The sequence below is a fragment of the Scatophagus argus genome, chromosome 8 (assembly GCF_020382885.2).
Source record: "Scatophagus argus isolate fScaArg1 chromosome 8, fScaArg1.pri, whole genome shotgun sequence".
NCBI lineage: Eukaryota > Metazoa > Chordata > Actinopteri > Scatophagidae > Scatophagus > Scatophagus argus.
Genome location: NC_058500.1, coordinates 4,872,664 through 4,891,409, shown reverse-complemented (window position 1 = coordinate 4,891,409; position 18,746 = coordinate 4,872,664). Strand labels below are relative to the sequence as shown.

Here is an 18,746-nt window from a genome sequence, read left to right as displayed (position 1 = left end):
TATCGACCACGAGCGGTAGGAGGCGATAATGAGCTCGAACGTTCTGTGATAGTGTTGTCCAATAACACGAAGAAGACAAAACGGAAATTACGGCAGCTCCTTTTCCTGGCGATGCTAGATAAACAAACAAAAGCAATACAGTATATTAGATAGATTTAAAAGTCTTGGCCAATTTCGATGTGTTTCTATTTATAGATATGTCCATGAGGAACAATTCATCCCTGTGAATCCACAATAAGTGAGACAAGAAAAGGTCTGGCATCATACTTGCTAAGTTAGCTGGCAGGCTATGTAGTTAGCTTGTAGTGGTTGGCTCGACATGTTAATTTTAGTGCTGGAGTGAAGGAGCGCGACATGATGGCACGACACTGTTGCGGTGCTAGCGAGTAGCTCCACTTTCACCTGAAGGTATGCAGTGTATTTTTTTCATTGGACTATGTAGTCTGACTAAATAATGAGTCAAATGCGAAAAATTATATAGCTTGGCATGTGTTATTTTCATCTTGGTGGGTGAGTACACGGTTGCGTAAAAGGTGTCTGTGGTCTAACGTTAACGTTACCGTCAGAATCCCCTCATTGTTCAGACTGATAACCTGTTACTGTTGGCTTTCCACAAATCACTAGTTTGATTCTTTTCTCACATTTCTGTCGACATGTCCCTCAGTCAAACATCTCCATATTGCCTTATTTTTACGGTCTTAAAGTTAGAGCCACATGTTTTTATATTGAACAGACTGTTTCACTTTCTCTATTAAAGATTGGAAGACTGTGGGAAACAGGAAAAATTAAAGTTTTACCCCCGACTGCTCTCCGTAAGACCTCCACATCGTCACCATGGCGTGGGCTCTGAAGTTGCCCCTTACGGATGAAGTGATTGAGTCCGGACTGGCCCAGGACTTCGATGCCAGTCTGTCGGGCATTGGCCAGGAGCTTGGTGCTGGGGCATATAGCATGAGGTACTGTGTGAGTTTGACTTATTAATTTAAAATTTCCTTGGGGGATTCATTATTAAAGTAAACAGTGACACTAATGGCACCAAAGTGTTGCCTCCTTCAGTTGTCGCTTTCTAAAGTTAGTGAGAGACTGTCAGCTGCTTAAATTTAAAGGTCAGCAATGTGTTTTTTCACTCAGCCTTACAGTGTAATCGTATGGCTGTTGAACTTGCTGTACAGTTTCTCTTATGTTGTTTCACAGTTGTTATCATTCTCAAATTTAGAATGAGAACTCTTATTATGTGGAGTTGATTTTAGAGTTTGATAAAGTTTTAGGATAAGTGATCAAAGCTTCCTGTCTAATCCAATGTGTTGTGTGCAAATTAAGCACCACATGCAGATGAATTGCAAAGCAGAGTGGTCAGTGACGACAAGATGCAGCAAACTCTTTGATGAAATCCGCTTGTGGTGTTAGACTTACCACTTCCACGTAACTCGACTGTGTTGGTTTAAGTATATCTGCACTCGGTCCCTTGTTTTTTTTTTTATTTTTTTACTTGGTTATAGATGATGGTTAGTTTTCCAGGATGGAAATTATTTCATATCCATTCAGGTTTTGCTGACTCAAGCACTTTGCTGGACAAAGATATCTTTTGTGCCTTTTTCTGACTGGTTAAGTGCACTGCTGAATTATACTGTACAAGCTGCCTGACCCTGCTTGTTCATGAAATTCCTCTGTTGGGAGGAGCACTGTTATCCTGACTGGATACCATGCTATTTATTAGTGCTGCATTATATTAATTAAAGATCTGTAAAGCTGGCGGACACAGTAACCCACCATTCAGTGTTCTTTAGTGATGACAGGTAGCGTTAGACTCTCCATCTGATTTAACATTATTTATAACCTGAGTTTGAAAGTAATAATGTTCAATAATTAAATATCCATATAAATTTCCTGTAGACTTGCTTCATGAAAAGGAAATAATGAGTGTCTCTCACAGTGATGTGATAAGACTGTGGCATCTTACTAACAGCCCCGTTCTTTTGTCTCTGTTCTCCAGCGATGTTCTTGCCCTCCCCATCTTCAAACAGGAGGAGTCCAACCTGCCTCCAGACAGCGACAACAAGATCCTTCCCTTTCAGTATGTTCTGTGTGCAGCTACCTCGCCCGCTGTTAAACTGCATGATGAAACCCTCACCTACCTCAACCAAGGTCAGCATCAGGATCCCAGCTGGGTTTTCCTGTTTTGTGTAAATTTATTCAAGGATTTTAATTCAAAATCCACTGAACGCAAATTCAGTTGTTTTTGACCTGGTGATATTAGATATTTCAATACCTGGATGACTGTGAATATTCAGACAAATTTAGTGATATTGGACAAAAGGGGCAGAGAGAAAACCCAATATGGAAATACACTGCAGTATGGTTTGTGTTAGCTAAGTTAGGCAATACTTTGGATTTAGTAGGTTGTAATTAGTGTAGCATTAAACAGCACAGGTGAATGAACATGAGTAGTTTGTGTTTTTGGAATAATTTCAGTTACTTACTCGTGCCAAGCAAATGAAGTCAAAACATCCATTCTGACGAAAAACGGCAGTCAGGCAAAGGTCAAGCTCATCTAACGGGCTATGAAGATGGAGCCAGGCAAGCTTTCATTTCCTTCAGGCACTGTGGTTGCAGCACAAGCTGGCCAAGTTTAACAGGCTGACTTTGAAATGTTTCTTTGCAAATGCAGCACAAATTAAGAAACTGTCTGAAGAATGAAGGATGAATGAGGCTGAGAGAATCATTTGCTGCATTTTTGGTTTACACTGGCTAACTATAAACTGGAGAAAAAATAAATGTGCAGAATATAACCACTTTGAACATTGTTGTGCGACATACACTTTAGTGGATCTTTGAACACTTAAATACTGTACATGAATTTTAACCAGATTATGCAGACGGTCGTTAGTCCATTTCCTCACTCTGAGAACAAAAGCAGCAGAGTGTTGTACCTGTGCTCTGGAGGGCAGCACGAAGCTCATGTCTCTGATTTCTGTCATGGAGAAATATGACCAAACATGGATGTAGAAATTACACACCACTGCGATTAGTATAACTACAAAGGTCAGCTGTGAATGTTTGGTGTTTTGTGACAGCCATGTAGGAACTGACATCCTTTTACTCACGATGTCATTGCAGGTCAGTCCTATGAAATTCGAATGCTTGACAATCGGAAAATTGGGGAACTTCCAGAAATCACTGGTAAAATGGTTAAGGTAAGATTCTGACATGCTTTCTGTTTGCACAGGTCAGTGTATGCCGGGACAAACTAATATCCATGTGTTAGCTCCATTAGCAGTAACATCTGCCTTTTTTGTAAACATGAATTTCTCTGAATGCCAGAGCATCATCCGCGTGGTGTTTCATGACCGACGACTTCAGTATACAGAGCACCAGCAGCTGGAAGGCTGGCGCTGGAACAGGCCTGGAGATCGCATCCTCGACCTGGGTGAGCACTGAATGAAAAACGCCTCTTTTGATTTGATTCTTATGTATTGTCCTAGATTTGTGTGTGGAAGGAATGTTGCTGTGCTGCCTTGTGCATGTTAACCACCAAGTAGTTTTTGGATAAATTCAGTTCAGGATATTGACTGTTGAAGTGAACTATAAGTTCAAGGTTTAGATAAGAGTGATGATATTATGGATAAGATGGTGTGCATTAAGAACTCCTGTTTTACATTGATCCATTGCAGATATCCCCATGTCCGTCGGCATAATCGACCCCAGGGCTAACCCTACTCAGCTTAACACTGTGGAGTTCCTTTGGGACCCATCGAAAAGAACCTCAGTTTTTATCCAGGTAGCATGATGGACAGCACTGATGTTTTCTTGAATTAATTTGATTTGTTGCAAACAAGTGCAGTTATCTGAGGTGCAGTTTAGCACCTTGGCATCATGGAGCTAGGCTTGTTAACAATTAGTGTACCCATCTCTTCTGTTTGGCAAAATAGAAAGTAAACTCAACATTGTTCTGCAGACAGTAATTATTAAAACAACAGGTGTCCCAAGAGCTGATCTAAGTGTTATATCATCATTTCCATATAGTCTCCTACTTTTATATTCCTTTCCTTTTTCTTTTTAGGTACACTGCATCAGCACAGAATTCACCATGCGCAAGCACGGAGGAGAGAAGGGTGTGCCTTTCCGCATCCAGATTGACACGTTTAAAGAGAATGAGAATGAGGAGTACACAGAACACCTCCACTCTGCCTCCTGCCAGGTCAAAGTCTTCAAGGTGAGGGGAATGAGAAGAAACACTGATGTACTGCCACGCAAACATTTATAACCACCACCTAAATGACCCGTTTCAGCCCAAAGGTGCGGACAGAAAGCAGAAGACGGACAGGGAGAAGATGGAGAAGAGAGCTCCGCAGGAGAAGGAAAAGTACCAGCCCTCCTATGAAACCACAATATTGACAGAGGTTAGCATTTCACCAGTGTGTTGAAGGGTGAACGATTTAAAGAAGGGACGGGAAATCAGAATGAAACACAACCTCACTGAGCCAAAGAGTCAGTGAAGTGCAGAATATACTGTCCAAGAATGACTCTTTTAAAAGGACCAAAAAATTGTCTAACAGGCTGTTGGTCAGCCATAAATGTTATTATTCTTCCCAACCAGAGCAGCAACTAGTGGTTGTTTTCATTATTGATTAATTTGTCAGTTATTTTTTTCAATTAATCATTTAATTTGAAAAGTTCAGAAGTAAAAGAAAAGTGTTGTTCCCTTGCAGTGCTCGCCCTGGCCTGAGGTCACGTACGTCAACAACTCTCCATCTCCGGGCTTCAACAGCACGCACAACAGCTTCCCAGTTGCGGAAGGGTATGAGCGTGTCATGACTTCTTGCCCGTGCTTTGCCATTAACCACGCTTGAATTTAATTTATCATAAAATCTACGTAGTTACATGGTGTTTAGACTCTTCTCTGTGTGGATTTTAGTAGTTACCTCCTGCGTTCTGACAGCTTTTCACCCTTTTTTTTAGAAATGGATCACCAAACCATCAGCCTGAGCCCGTCATTCAGGTAGCAGATGTAAGTACAAGTGCATTTTCTCTGTCTGGATTTACTTCCCTGTGACCTCCTGCCTCAATGAACCACTGCCTATTAATATTCACAAACGCAAAGCTGACATCTGGGTGTTAATCCTCTGCCTCCCAGCAGATTCTCTGAGGCACTTGGAAAGAAAAATAAGCCTAATCAGCCTCAAGGTGTGAACGGAAGCATTTAAGAATGATAAATCAGAAAAACAAGGTCGGCTCACATTGAAGACATCAGAACTGTTTTCTCTGCTTCACAGCAAACCAGACGGTGATCGAATGCTTCTGCCTTTTAACCATGAAAGATAACTTGTCAGAATACTTCAGGGTGTACACACTGTGTATTTGGGTGAATGTAATGTCTGATTTTTTATGCTTTAGTTACTTATACCCACTGAGAAATGAAGGAAGGGAATCCAGTAATGACGAGTCGAGATTAACAAACGACTGCACAAATGAAACACTGACGTTATTCTTCCCACCTTATAAATTCTCTCTGTTTAAAGGGTAAAATCATAACTGTGCCATCAAGCTAATTAACAAGTTGATCCTGACTAATCGATCATGTTGATATCTGTATTTAAAATGGAATTTTTGCAGTGATTTGTTCTTTTCCTAATATATGTTGTGACTGCTCTTGAAATTTTTGATGTCTCAGAAAGCAGTCAAATGGTCAAATCTGCTGTTTTCCTTTGTGACTTTTTCTTGGTAACTTTTTAGGTTCAAGGTTTTGTCATGTATACAAAAAAAGGAAGATAGCCAGTAGACATAACTTGTACAGACTAACCCTGAGACAGTCTTCGAGGCTATCCAGTTAAATCTTTTGCGCTGGGTGTTTTTTATTGTATTTATTTTCTTTCTCAGAATTTGTTACCCACTGCAACACCACAAGATGCACAACAGTGGCTTCTAAGAAACCGCTTCTCTCCCTTCTGTCGACTCTTCACCAACTTCTCAGGTAAAATGGCTCTTGAACGCAGCACGCCTGTTCGTTTTAGCATCGTGTCACTTCCGACTGTCGCAGAACAGCTCGAGAGAAGCACTTGTTCATGTCTCGGGTCATGTGTAACATTTTAGAGAGCAAAGAGTCAGATGTGAGTGGAAATAAGCCCCTTTGAGACGTTCACGGCATTACGTAAACGTGGTGGTAATTTCACAAGGGGGTTCTCACCTCTGAAAAGCATGCTGTAAGCATTCGGTGTCAGCATGGCACGAGAAAGGCCACAGCAGCATGAGCACTTCACTGTCATCTCTCATCAGAAGAAAAAAAAATATCATTATTAAAATCCCAAACAACTGAATGAGCCGCATGCCACGTTGCTTTAAATATTCTTCTCATGTCAGAGTACTCAGCAAAAATGATATTTACCTCCTGATGTTACAGGTCAAAAGCAGTTCAAGAAGGGAAAAGCATGTGTACAGTTACACTGAAAATCAGACCTGCACTCCTCCTGTGTTTTAGATTATTGCCGCAACTGCATGGATAATAAATAAGTATATAAACGGCCAGCAAAACACTTTCCCATTATCAAGTCATTACTCCATTAGAAAGAAAAGTGAACAGTGTTACGTATTATTCCATGGATGCAAAGGGCTGTAGAGATGAAACGAGTACTCGCAGGGCATGGTGAGAAAACAAGATGGGGAGTTTTACTTCATTTTTTAGAATTTTGCTGTTCATGTTAACTGTGGGACCTCTTAAAACAAGTTCAGGTTCCCATGGAGAGTCCCATGCTCTAAGCAGGGTCTTGTTTATGTGTCCCAGGGGCAGACCTGTTGAAGCTGACCCGGGAGGACGTCATTCAGATCTGTGGGCCAGCTGATGGTATAAGACTCTTCAATGCACTGAAAGGACGGTGGGTCTTCTTTAATTAAAACCCCTCTCTCAGTATGTCATTTACCTAACGTTCCAGGTAGGGCTTCATGTGTTCATGGACGTGCTCTCTGTGGATGCTGTTTACAGGGTGGTGCGCCCGAGGCTGACCATCTACGTTTGCCAGGAGTCTCAGCAGGCACGGGAACAGCAAGTGAAACATGAAAACGGAGATGCTGCCACCAACACTTTCTTTAGTCAGTGCATGTTTCTTCTTCCTGCGTGTTTTATTATTGCAAAATGAATAGATAGGACTTTGATTTTCAGGACTGAAGGCCTGACAATTGAGCGGCGGTTAGGAGGCATTGTTGGGTGCATCACAAAGTCCTGGTATCACAGCATAGTCGTACCAAACGTTGGAATAACAGTCATTGGTAGGGTGTAACGGTACACAAGTTCGTACCAAAGGTTTTCAGTATGGGTCTTAGGGTTCGGCACAAATGTGTACTGAACAAATGAATGAGTGTGTGTAACTTCATTTAAACTGATTTTACACACACACACACACACACACGCGTCACAGAGTGTTAGCACAGCCTCATAGCTATGGCAAACGCATATAAACCAGCTATGCATAAACACAGAACTAAAAGATCCTTCGGCGTCATTAAGTTCTACTGTTTGGGTACATTACGGTCTTATGTGTGCAGCTCACTTGAAAGGAACAAACAGAGTGGGGTGGAAACCAGCTCTCCACTGCATTTAAGTAGCCTCTCGTTAACGGTTCAGACTGGACCAAAGCAATAACACACAAAAAAAAGCAGCAGTATTTTTACTCGCAGCAGATACACGACTGCACTCCTTTGTCAAGAACACGAGTTTAAACATGTAGAAAGCAACTGAGGCGCGTTACGAAATCCCCCCCAGCAAGCGATACCAGCCCTCTGTAAACAAGCACAAGCTTAAGTTGTCCGGGATTTATCTAAGGCATCTGCTGCTGCTCTCACGTCCAGTGGGTGGACATCTAATACAATGAATCAAAGTACAAGCTGGGACAGTTGCAGTGTTGAGCTGAAAGCAGCTATAGTGAATCCAAGTAGTTTTCTAAATGCTGCACTTTAATGGTTACTTGTTTTAATCCGTGTGCTGTTATACCACTAGTCACTGGAAAATAAAAATACATGTCACAGCTCTCAAATACAAGGACTGTATCTTACTGACATGCAGCCAGTGCTGTAGCAGGTCTCTGTGCTGATGTAGCAATGCATGACGACATAGTTTTGCTTGAGTCAAATGAGAAGATGGATATCATTCACGGTTCTGTACAGTAAACTTGTAGTCCTGTTGGAGACTTCATGGCGTCACTGCATCCAGCTGCATGTGGCTCAGACAGCCTTCTGCAACCTCCGCTTGATATTTTAACTGTCGGGCTTTTGTGAGATTAAACAAACAAGATATAACTTGTTATTGTATTGAACTTAAACGGTGCTGCTTTGCACATGAATTATACATTTTTGTGGTATCGAAATGTAAGGCACAAGTGTTTATCTGTCTTTTTGAACCTGCCCCCCCCATGCAGTATATCACGCTATTTACCTGGAGGAGCTCACAGCTGCTGAGCTGACGGAGAAGATCGCTCAGCTGTTCAACATCTCACCCAGGCAGATAAATCAGATCTTCAAACAGGGTCCCACAGGCATCCATGTGCTGGTCAGTGACGAGGTAAGATCGTGATCAGGCTACACTTTCAAATCAAAGTCACGGATGCTAATTAAAGAAACCGACAGAGACTGGTTGTTGTTTGAGTAAACAGCTTTTGTTTCCTGCTTGCGTTGACATTTGCGCTCTCCTTATAACAGATGATTCAGAATTTCCAGGATGAAGTATGTTTTGTATTGGACACAATGAAAGGTATTTGAGTGCGGCATTCATAAGTGATGATTATATACCCATTTCTATATTTAGCATAGACCCTCGATGAACCTGATCATCGGAGGTTTATTTTTAACACCCACACCTGCTACGTTTTGTTTCCAGATGACACAAATGACGGATACCACATCATCTTGAAGTGAACGCTGGGCTGGAGAAAAACTGCTTGCTGTCCTCTTTAGACCCGATCCAGTCAGCCCCTCTAGAGCTTCATACTCCTCGCTGGAATATGTGGAGATGCCCCGAGAAGCCCCTTGAGGCTGCTAGAAGGAAGATGCGACTGAAGCACCCAGCCCTCTCCTCACTATACCTTACTGTCTTACTTCTGAGGGAGTGACTCTCGCCACAGTGAAGTCTCCTTCGTGCCCTGCCATTGTCTCCCTTAAATGGTTGCATTTTCCTCTGTCGCTTATGTCTCATGAAAGAGGTTAGTGGCACCACAGCTGCTATCACTGCTTGTTTGTTAGATGAGCATCTGCTGTGCCAAAGTTTGTTTGTTGTCTCTTCAGAAAAAAACAAAACAAAACAAAAAAAATCTCAACAACATATAAAGGAAAGAAAAAAAGAATAAAATCAAAATGATAAAAGATACTCTGACAGTACTTGATCTTCAGTCTGCAATGCAGCTTGATTTCTCATCTTGCAAGGTTGCCTTATGGGATCCACTTAAACCAGTCTGCAGCGTGTTTATTGCTAAAAAACCATCACACAGTCCACTCAGAGGATCACAAGAGCTATCAAAATCAACGATGAGGACAATAAGGGAAGCTGTTGTAATCTGGCTGCTCCTCTTTCCTTGGAAAACTAACGATGTCAGTTATTCACTGGTTTGAACTGTTTGCTTTGTCCTGGGTCCCACACACTGTTTGCTCCTTATAGTTGGTGTAGAGCTCGTACTGGCACTCGTGAGATGATGATACGCCATCTATGTTGGTGATCACAGTGGCAACACCAGCAAACTGTCTGCTCCATGTACTCGATCTCCCTGTCTGCTTTTTTTAATTTTTTTTTTTTTTTAAGCATTTCATTATGTCCATTATGTTCATTTGTAGCCATTTTCCCCAAATTATTTGTAAATAGATCATTATTTTGAGATTTTCCATAAGGTATTATGTGTTACTTTAGCATATATTTTTTTAAGATAATCTTTTTAACAGTCTCGTCATTATGGTTTTTGGATGTTAGCACTTCCGAATACTAATACATGTAGTGGCCACCATGGCTGCATGTGAAAAGATATGGTTACTTCATGTTCAGTCCATTGTGCTGCTTACATGGAATTGATAGCTTGACATTTTAGATATCCATCTTTGCCCTCATCTCATCAGCATTATTAAAATACTTACCCATTTACCGGTGGCCATCTGTTGTCTGTCTCCTTACAATCTTTTCAGAAATGAAAGAAATGTATTTTTAACGATATCCCAACTGTTCTCAAGCAGTATTTGAAGCTGAGAAATTATTTTCTTTTGTGCATGCTGGGGAGGCTTATACAGACATGCGCAGTCACTGTGTAGCCTTGACACGACACAGTAGTGCTAATATCATACACTGCAGATCGAGTCAACGTGTTTGTGTTAAGTTCACCATCGTGTGATGAAACTTGTCAAAATTTGAACGTCTGCTTCCACACAATATGAACAAAGCAGCAAAAAAAATGGGGGGGACAGAGAAAAGACTTCATTTCCCAGCATGCTCCGGCGCAGGACATGCTTGTGATGTCACAATGAGTATATATACCACTACAGGGAAGAATTTCTTCCTCCATTGTTACATTGTAACAAACGGGGCCGGGGCGAACCGGGAGAGAAAGGCCGTCTTCTCGGTTGAATACTTGCAAACATTTTTAAAAAGCCATCGGGGCCATAACAGGGCGATCCGCGTTAATGCGAGAAGACAGCGAAGTAAGACGCAGCCCGACCGAACCCGCCCCGGTGAGGGGGGAAAAAGGATAAGCTGACACAGATGTCAGCGGATTTCTCCATCGCAAGCATTTCAGCGCTTACGGCAGGAAGATCGGACCTTTCGCCTGTTTACATTATTCACGTTGCACCGCAAAAAATGCTGGGGAACAAATCGCACACGTCCCACTTCCTGCCATCCGTCCTTTAAATAGACAGGCATGCAGCGTTTCGGTACAACCCGCAGGTCCAACAGACAGCTGCTGCTGCTGCTGCTGCTTTCTTCGTGATCTTTTTCACTGTGCAGAACAATGAACATGGAGCCCAAGTAGCCTCGCACAGTCGGCTAGAAGCGTTTCCAAACTGACAGTCACGCAAGCTCTCAGCCTCGGCTCACCGTCGCTCCGCCGTTTGCCGGTCTGGATACTCGGTTCGGGGATATTCGGTTTTGGCACACACACAAAACACACATAAACACACAAAGCATTTCATAGGGAGGAGGGCGTTGAAAGATTAATGTGCTGCTCACATTTGAAACGGGAAACGACCTACGAGCTGGTTGGAACAAGGGTCCCTGTTTCTGTCCCAGGTAAGAGCGTTTAGTGTTTCATTAAGCGGCCATTGTGTGTGTGTGTGTGTGTGTGTGTGTGTGTGTGTGTGAGAGAGAGAGAGAGAGAGAGAGGGTGGGGGGTGGGGGGTGGTCGAGGCTTTGCCTGTCAGACTGATGATACCAACCAACCTTCCTCCCCCCGACAGTCTGGTCAGCTGCTGCATGCACACAGTCAAACAGACAGGACCGCGGCGCTGCGAGTCCCCGAAGGTGGAGATATCCTGAAGTCACAGCAGTCTGTGAGCTTGCTGTAGCCTGTCCACTGTCCAACTGTCCAAGAGCTTAAAGGAACAGAAGGCCGAGTCTGGTTTTCATACGGGAACATGAGCCCACTATCAAAACCCAGCCTCTGCTCTGTTTGCCCTATTTATACTGGAGTCCCCAGGTGAAAAATCCAGTCCACATGGATGCTATAATCACACTTTTCAGACCTGCTCTGGTTCGGCACAGCCGCTCCTGGAGTTGTTAAATTGGGTTAAAACCAAGTTCCATAAAGGGCAAATGCACATTGTATGTTGTTTCAGTGAACCACAGCGTCTCCCTTAAAGCGAAGACGTGAGCTGATTAGGTTTCACATTCTGCAGCCATAGCTTGTGGTTTCACATATTCAGCTTCAGGACTTTGTGACCGGAAGTAAAAATCACTATGACTGCAGCATATCCACAGAGCAGCTTCTTGTCTCTGTATGAGATCATCACTACATCATGTCTCCATTAAGCCTCAGGACTGATTACTCTGTACTGTACCACAGAATAGTTAAATATTGGTAGTGTTTCATTTGTTGCTCGGCCTTTTTGCTGTCAGCAGCATGTGACATGTCGACCCAGGCCTGGTTAAACTTTTACCTCATACAGACGTAGAGTTGCATAGTAAACCATTAAGTAGCTTATTCATAGGGAATACTTCTATAATAAGCTGAAGGGGAGGTTTTGTCTTACTGGAGCATCATTGTGAGTACATTGTGAGCCCCAGTTTGACCGCAGACACATGGGCCATGACACGATATGACATAAAGCTGTGTGCTGAGCTGCTCCCATTCACCTTGTGTGACCTCTGCTGCAGATGTGATTGATCAGCTTCAGCTTTCAGACTCGCTCCAGTCGCTCCCCTCTGCACCGCTCGCAGCAGAACCGAGAGAGACGCTTTGCTTCAAGGCTCTTCACATAAACCATGCTTGCCTAGTTGCCATGGTGACATTTTCTAGACATGATGATTTCAAAGTAGGATTTCATGTGAGATGAGGAGTTGGGGGGCAGAGGGAGGAAATGATGGAGCTGGAATACAGATGAAAAGGGACAGGAACTAACAGCTGATGCCACCTTTTTATTGCTTTCACAGGAACAGTTTTGATACGAACCACCCGGTTCAGTTTCTGAGCGACGTCAAGAACATTTTGTCTTGTCTTATGGTGTTCAGTGACAAATATTTTGCAGTGCCACAAAACATTCAACCGCCCTGCCTCTCATTCACGAAAGGCTTTTCGCAAATTTCCACCAGGTTTCCAATATTTCACATTTCTTGGTGCACATTTCTTTTTGCTTTCTTTCTGTGAAAAAATGCTCCCCCCCCTTCATTAGCCAGCTGATGAGCCCTTGAGCAAGGCACTTAACCCCCCAATATGCTCCCCGGGCGCTTGATGCTGCCCACTGCTCCTGTGTGTGTTTCACTGCATGTAATTTGCTGGGTGTTGCATGTGTGTGTTCAACTAAGGATGGTTCAAATGCAGAAGTTAAATTTAGTGTGTGTATGTAAAAATATATATACTGCTAATAAAGTGATTCTTCTTCTTTTGTTTTGTATTTGAAAAGGGACGACGTAGCCTGCATCAACCCTCATTCAAACTAAGGTTATCACAATATCAGATCATCACTGTACAAAATCCATGTCACACAGTTATCTCGGTGGGACCTTGTCCTTTGGGGGCAGCCGTGGCCTAGAGGTTGGAGAAGCGGCTTGTGATCGGAAGGTCGCTGGTTTGATTCCCCCACCGGACACCACCCCCCATTAACTGGCTGATGTGCCCTTGAGCAAGGCACTTAACCCCCAATATGCTCCCCGGGCGCTTGATGCAGCCTACTGCTCCCGTGTGTTTCACTGCATGTTGCATGTGTGTGTGTTTCAATCAGTGATGGGTTAAATGCAGAGAAGTAATTTCCCATCTTGGGATTAATAAAGTAGCTTAAAAATTAAATTATGAGTATTTTCAGTTACTCTGATCCTCACAGGAGTGAAAATAGAAGCATTTCTTTTAGTTGCACGAACGATTTATGATAATTTCCCGAAATATTTTGTCCTGACAGACATGAAACTCGATATAAAGCTGAAATATAATTCAGTAGCATAGATGACTAAATGCTTGAATTTCCCTCGGGATCAATAAAGGATCCATCTATCTAGCTATCTATGCACATGGTGCGATAACCATGGATTTCCACAGCACGGTGCGTGTGTGTGTCTGTGTGTGTCTGTGGTTTGACGTGTGCTGCTGTGTGTCCTCAGACACTGAGTTTCCATGGAGGCAGGTTCGTCCCTCAGCCTCAAACGACGATATGAAGAGGTGGACCACAGCTCTCCATTCTCCACACCTAAAGACTCGGACGATGACATCTCCAGCAGCGACAGCGCCGACAGCTGCGACAGCCTCAACCCTCCATCCAGCACTGCATTTACCCGTAAGGAACAACAGCAAACACACGTGTAAGGAGGCGAGCACTTAATCAAGACAAAGTATTTACTCATCCCAAATCTTTTCTCCCCCCTCCTCCCCCCCTTAAGCCACCTCCATCCTCAGACAGCACAAGCCGTCACCGGGGGGAAAGAGGGTCCGTTTTGATGTCGTGACGGTGTATTACTTCCCCCGGCGGCAGGGATTCACCAGCGTGCCCAGCCAGGGGGGCAGCTCCCTGGGCATGGCCCGGCACCACTCCTCCATCAGACATTACACACTGGGCGAGTTCGCCCGCGAGCAGGAAACGAGCCACCGACACACCTTACGCCAGCACCTGCGCCAAGAGAAGCTCAACGCTCGCAAGATGAAGGTAGGGTTCGCATTTATCCCGAGGGCGTGGGACCGATGAGCCCCCGGTGCCTTGTTTTGGGTCACATGTCCGGCAATGTGGCGTTTGATGTCTTGCCAAATGCTCCGTTCTCTTGATTGAGTTAATTTACTGGACACCAGCTGAAGTCACTGATTACTCTTCAGATTTAAGGTGGTACATAACCCACGTGTTTTGGGCTCGTGACACCGTGTCGCTGGGGCCCCTGTGCCTGGGTTGGGGCCCCTGGTCACATTTCAGATGATCTGTCAGTAGGTCCACCATAGAGAGATTTGACTCATAAACCTCTGAGATGTTCTTTTAGACGGTTAAAATTCTCTAATAAGTACTTTTGGGCCTTCGGGATAATTATTAGGCCTTCAGGCTTTAAAGAGGGAACGAGTCCCTCACTGTCTTCATCTCACGGTCCTACGTGAACTGTCGTCCGCAGCTGACGAGGAACGGCACGGTGGAGTGCGCTCAGGCAGACCTGCTCACTCTGGATGACGTATCGGACGAGGACCTCGACGTGGACGGGGTGGAGGTGGACGACTGTTTCTTCCTTCAGCCGCTGCCCACAAAGCGCCGCCGAGCCCTCCTGCGAGCCTCTGGCATCGCCCGCATAGACGCGCGGGAGAAAGCGGAGCTCAGAACCATCCGCCTGTCGCGGGAGGAGTGCGGCTGCGACTGCCGCCTGTACTGTGACCCTCGGCACTGTGGCTGCAGCCAGGCTGGCATCAAGTGCCAGGTGAGTCTGCGTGCGTGTGTGTGCAGGAAGAGGGGAGAGTCGGTCGTATGTGTCCACCGTCCAGTGAGACTGTCCTAACGAAAATATATGAGGATCAATTCACTGAGCCCGAAACGCAGATTTTCTTTTTCAGGATGGATGCAGTGAATCCGTCGTCACTAATCGTCTATTAGCACATGTCATTTTGCTCATGATGGTGCTGCTACATGCAGAATATGAAGACTGACCTCTCTGTACGTATGTTAACGTACATGTCAGGTCGATGAATGAGTACAATACAATAAATCAATAAATTGTAAAAAAAAAGAAAAAAGAATATTGATCGTCGGTGAAACTACATGTTAGTTGCAACCGTTGTTGATGTTCTTTGAAATTAGACATTAAACTTAGAAATGATCTGTCATTAGGAGGAAGTACAATTTTATCTTAACCTCATTTATTATACAGTAAGCTGACATTCTCTCCTTGTTGTTTTCTCTCCTTTGATCACACATCAACATGCGTGTTGTCTCTCTTTGTCCTTTGCACAACTTAACTCCATAACTTACAGAACAGTTATCTAATGAGCTCCATAAATCCTGTCAATAACTGAAGCTGAATTTGCCTGTGTTCATACCCAGGTGGACCGAATGTCTTTCCCATGTGGCTGCTCTCGCGATGGCTGCGGCAACATGGCGGGCCGCATCGAGTTCAACCCCCTGCGTGTCAGAACTCATTACCTGCACACCATCATGAAGCTGGACCTGGAGAAGAGGAGGATGCTGATACAAGGGGACCAATATGCTGAATCTGACCCGCTGTCCTCCCCGTCCTCCACTTGCCCCACTTCTCCGGACCTGTCGTCAGTCGCCGGTGTGGACTCTGAGCTGGACGAGGGCGCGGTGCAGACGGTGGTGGAGGTTCAGGATCTCCTGGCGGAGCAGGACATTCTGGAGCGAGAGAACGAGACGGCTGTGTTGCATCTGCAGAGTGCAGAGGAGCAGGAAAGGAGGGAGAGGGAGGAGGCGGAAGGGGAGGCGGTGCAGCAGGAGCTGGGTGCCGGAGGTCTCACAGAGCAGCCTCTCTGCCTCATGCCTGGTGCCTTGGAAGGGGAGCTGCCCGAGCAGGCAGAGGTGCCGGGCGTGGAGCAGGTCCTCCTGCAGGGGCCGTTCCCCACAGGGGCCACGGTGCTATGCATCACTGACAACCAGGAGGAGAGCCCCTCTGACCTCCTCAAAGACTCCACTTCTCTGCTCTACTATCAGCTCAGCCCCATAGAGCCCGGAGCCTTTGAGAGCCTGCCCAGAGTGGAGGAGGCTGAACAGGAGGAGCGCGTGGTGAGCGAACAAGACTCAGGAGGAGGCGAGTGTGTGGAGAGGAAACAAGAAGGAGAAGAGCAGGCGAAGGATGATAAGCCTGAAGAGATCACCTCCAGGCAGAGTTTGGGCAAGTCCTTGACCAGTGTGGTTCTCTGCTCCGAGGAACGTGTGGAGGCAGAGGAGGGGAGGCCCTCGAGTCCCAAGCAGAGCCTCCCCGACGAGCAGTGCCAACAACAGGGCTCCTGTCGGGATGGGGAAGTAGGGCCACTGCCTCCTGAAGTTTAATTCTAGATTCTCTGCAGATATTTTGCACAACAGCTTCATCTAAGATGAAAAAATTACACACTTTCACATTTATTACTGCTATCATCAAGTATGATTACAGGTTGCAGTCTCTTGTAGTGACTGTCATTGAACTTTGTGGAGAATGAGCTTGAGTAGTACATGAGGAAGAGGGAGGTGCTGCAAGCACATACACATCACTCCCCAGAGGTAATATGGATGCAGTTACAAGGCAACATTGTACGTAATTCTGTAGGGGGTGATGAATGCGGCCTTAATGGAAAAACATTAAAAAAAAGGAACACTTGTGTGTAGGAGTCGTTTTTGGATGAGAAAATACAACAAGTAGTGCTTTGTTAAATTCCAACGCAGCAAATAGAAAACACAACGCGTGAATGCTGACATAAGCCTTTCGTGTGGCGATGTACTAAACTATCAACACTTAACACAAATTGTTTCACAGCGTGCAACAAGCTGGTGTGTTTAGATACTGCCTGCCTCTCTTTCTGTTACAGCAAACGTGCTGTAGGCAAGCAAGCCAAATGAAGGCCCCGTGATAGTCTGAAAATAGCTGACAATAGACCTAATAATCCTGGAAATACTTGTTTTTGTGTACTGTATATGCATTTTGCAGAGTGCACGACAGAGCTGTGGTTGCTGCTTTTTCTTTGGATCTGTATGCACATTGTGAGCTGAGGGCAGTGAACGTCGTGGCTCTGCTGTTATGAAGGTAAACCAACACTGAGCAGCAGGTCAGCACTGGGCTTAGTTGCGGGGTTTTGCTCACCTTGGGCTGCTCGCCAAATGCAGTCGATTTGTCAGCAAAAACCTAGTTTACCTGTAGTAACGATGCCTATGATATTACTTATTATTTCACTGAGTGATGTGTCTTTTGTGGATTAGATACTGTTGGTTTGAAGTCCTTGCAGTCTTTGTTTTTCCCATAAAAGGACGTGTTATTTCTTTCCTACTGCTACACTGTAACGCCATGTAGTCAGTCAGCTGTGTCATGTTGTCATGAAATGCCAGGACTGATCCACCCAGTCTTCTTCTCCTCTTCGGGAAGATGATGATTCTGGATCACATTTCATATGAAGAAAAAAGCATTTAAAGAGTCAAAGAAAATCACAGCGTGTGCTGTTGGAAGTAGCTGTACAAAACGATGTGATGTTACTAATTTATGAAGCAGATTGACCACAACCTGAATTTGTATATTTTACGTTCAATCTGTACAATATATGTGTGTGTGTGTGTGTGTGTGTGTGTGTGTGTGTGTGTGCGTGCGAACTTCACATTTGTGTGTGTATGTGTGAGAGAAAGTTGTGCATGCATGTGTGTCTGTTAACTGTTTTATGAGAAGGGAGGGAGGGGGAGTATATTAGCGAGGAAGCATATTTTATTCCTGAAAGGTGCTGATGTTCTAGATTTACAATTCACTGAATTTTCTCCCAGCCGTCATGAGAAATGTGATTTCATGGAGATGTTTCTTGACGGCTGATAAGTAAGAAGTGTTGGAGAGCCTCTCGTAGGAACGCAATAGCTACTGCACTGCAAATCATTAACGTGGCGATTCTCGAATGGCACGTCTTGTCATTGAGTGTGTAAATGCAATCGTAAAACATTTCTGGTCTTTAAATGTCTTTTCTAAGCTTTGTCTGATTATTACTGATCTGCGCAAGTGTGCCGACTCTTCTTACACAAAATCAGTCCTTTGTTCTGTTGCCCAAAATTACAGCTGTTGCTTTCGGTAACACAGGACGTGCTGCTGTGTATGAGATGTCTGATATATTTCTTTGCCTTTTTTTTTTTTTTTTTAAAGAAATTGTCTTAATATAAACTACTTAAGAGTTGCACCAAAGCAGTGGTTTCAAACCTAATTAAATGATGCTTTCACCCGTCAGACTTTAACAAACCAGCCTCCTGTGGTTATTCGGAGGCTGTAGATTTATTGTGGTCCTTTGTGTTCGCGTGACTTGCCTTGACATAGTGCCATCTTTGAAGCGATGATGATTACAAGCTGCCTATTGTTGAGCTTTTTGTCTTGGCTTTCTACTAATAGACTTAGGTTTGGGACCGCTGTGTCAGATCAACTCCACTACAATATGTGATTGTGT

The 18,746-nt window shown here is 44.4% G+C and overlaps 2 protein-coding genes across 4 annotated transcripts; both read left to right on the top strand.

Annotated features, from left to right (window-relative positions):
* Window positions 1–61: 61 nt before the first annotated feature.
* tfcp2 (transcription factor CP2) lies at window positions 62–10,117 on the top strand. Of its 3 annotated transcripts, none has more exons than XM_046397285.1 (16): window positions 62–408; window positions 818–956; window positions 1,994–2,145; window positions 3,118–3,194; window positions 3,322–3,427; window positions 3,672–3,778; window positions 4,061–4,213; window positions 4,290–4,400; window positions 4,710–4,798; window positions 4,960–5,008; window positions 5,878–5,971; window positions 6,779–6,869; window positions 6,977–7,083; window positions 8,406–8,548; window positions 8,686–8,737; window positions 8,864–10,117. In XM_046397285.1, the coding sequence occupies exons 2-16, from the start codon at window positions 835–837 to the stop codon at window positions 8,899–8,901; spliced, it is 1,491 nt and encodes a 496-aa protein (XP_046253241.1). In that variant the 5' UTR covers window positions 62–408; window positions 818–834; the 3' UTR covers window positions 8,902–10,117. The 3 variants fall into 3 exon arrangements, with proteins under 3 accessions (XP_046253241.1, XP_046253240.1, XP_046253242.1); XM_046397284.1 differs by having other exon boundaries at window positions 758–956; XM_046397286.1 differs by lacking the exons at window positions 62–408; window positions 818–956 and adding an exon at window positions 2,473–2,577 and having other exon boundaries at window positions 2,007–2,145.
* A 400-nt stretch (window positions 10,118–10,517) lies between these two features.
* Window positions 10,518–18,440, top strand: csrnp2 (cysteine-serine-rich nuclear protein 2). The gene is made up of 5 exons (XM_046397325.1): window positions 10,518–11,248; window positions 13,769–13,941; window positions 14,045–14,307; window positions 14,756–15,052; window positions 15,673–18,440. Exons 2-5 carry the CDS (start codon window positions 13,782–13,784, stop codon window positions 16,633–16,635), a joined length of 1,683 nt encoding a protein of 560 aa, XP_046253281.1. The 5' UTR covers window positions 10,518–11,248; window positions 13,769–13,781; the 3' UTR covers window positions 16,636–18,440.
* Window positions 18,441–18,746: the final 306 nt, after the last annotated feature.

Coding starts and splice junctions, on each gene's coding strand:
- csrnp2 (XM_046397325.1), top strand. CDS start 13,782: ATGGAGGCAGGTTCGTCCCTCAGCCTCAAACGACGATATGAAGAGGTG. Junction 13,942..14,044: donor ATCCAGCACTGCATTTACCC/GTAAGGAACAAC, acceptor CCCCCCCTTAAG/CCACCTCCATCCTCAGACAG. Junction 14,308..14,755: donor TCAACGCTCGCAAGATGAAG/GTAGGGTTCGCA, acceptor TGTCGTCCGCAG/CTGACGAGGAACGGCACGGT.
- tfcp2 (XM_046397285.1), top strand. CDS start 835: ATGGCGTGGGCTCTGAAGTTGCCCCTTACGGATGAAGTGATTGAGTCC. Junction 4,799..4,959: donor AGCTTCCCAGTTGCGGAAGG/GTATGAGCGTGT, acceptor CCTTTTTTTTAG/AAATGGATCACCAAACCATC. Junction 6,870..6,976: donor TTCAATGCACTGAAAGGACG/GTGGGTCTTCTT, acceptor TGCTGTTTACAG/GGTGGTGCGCCCGAGGCTGA.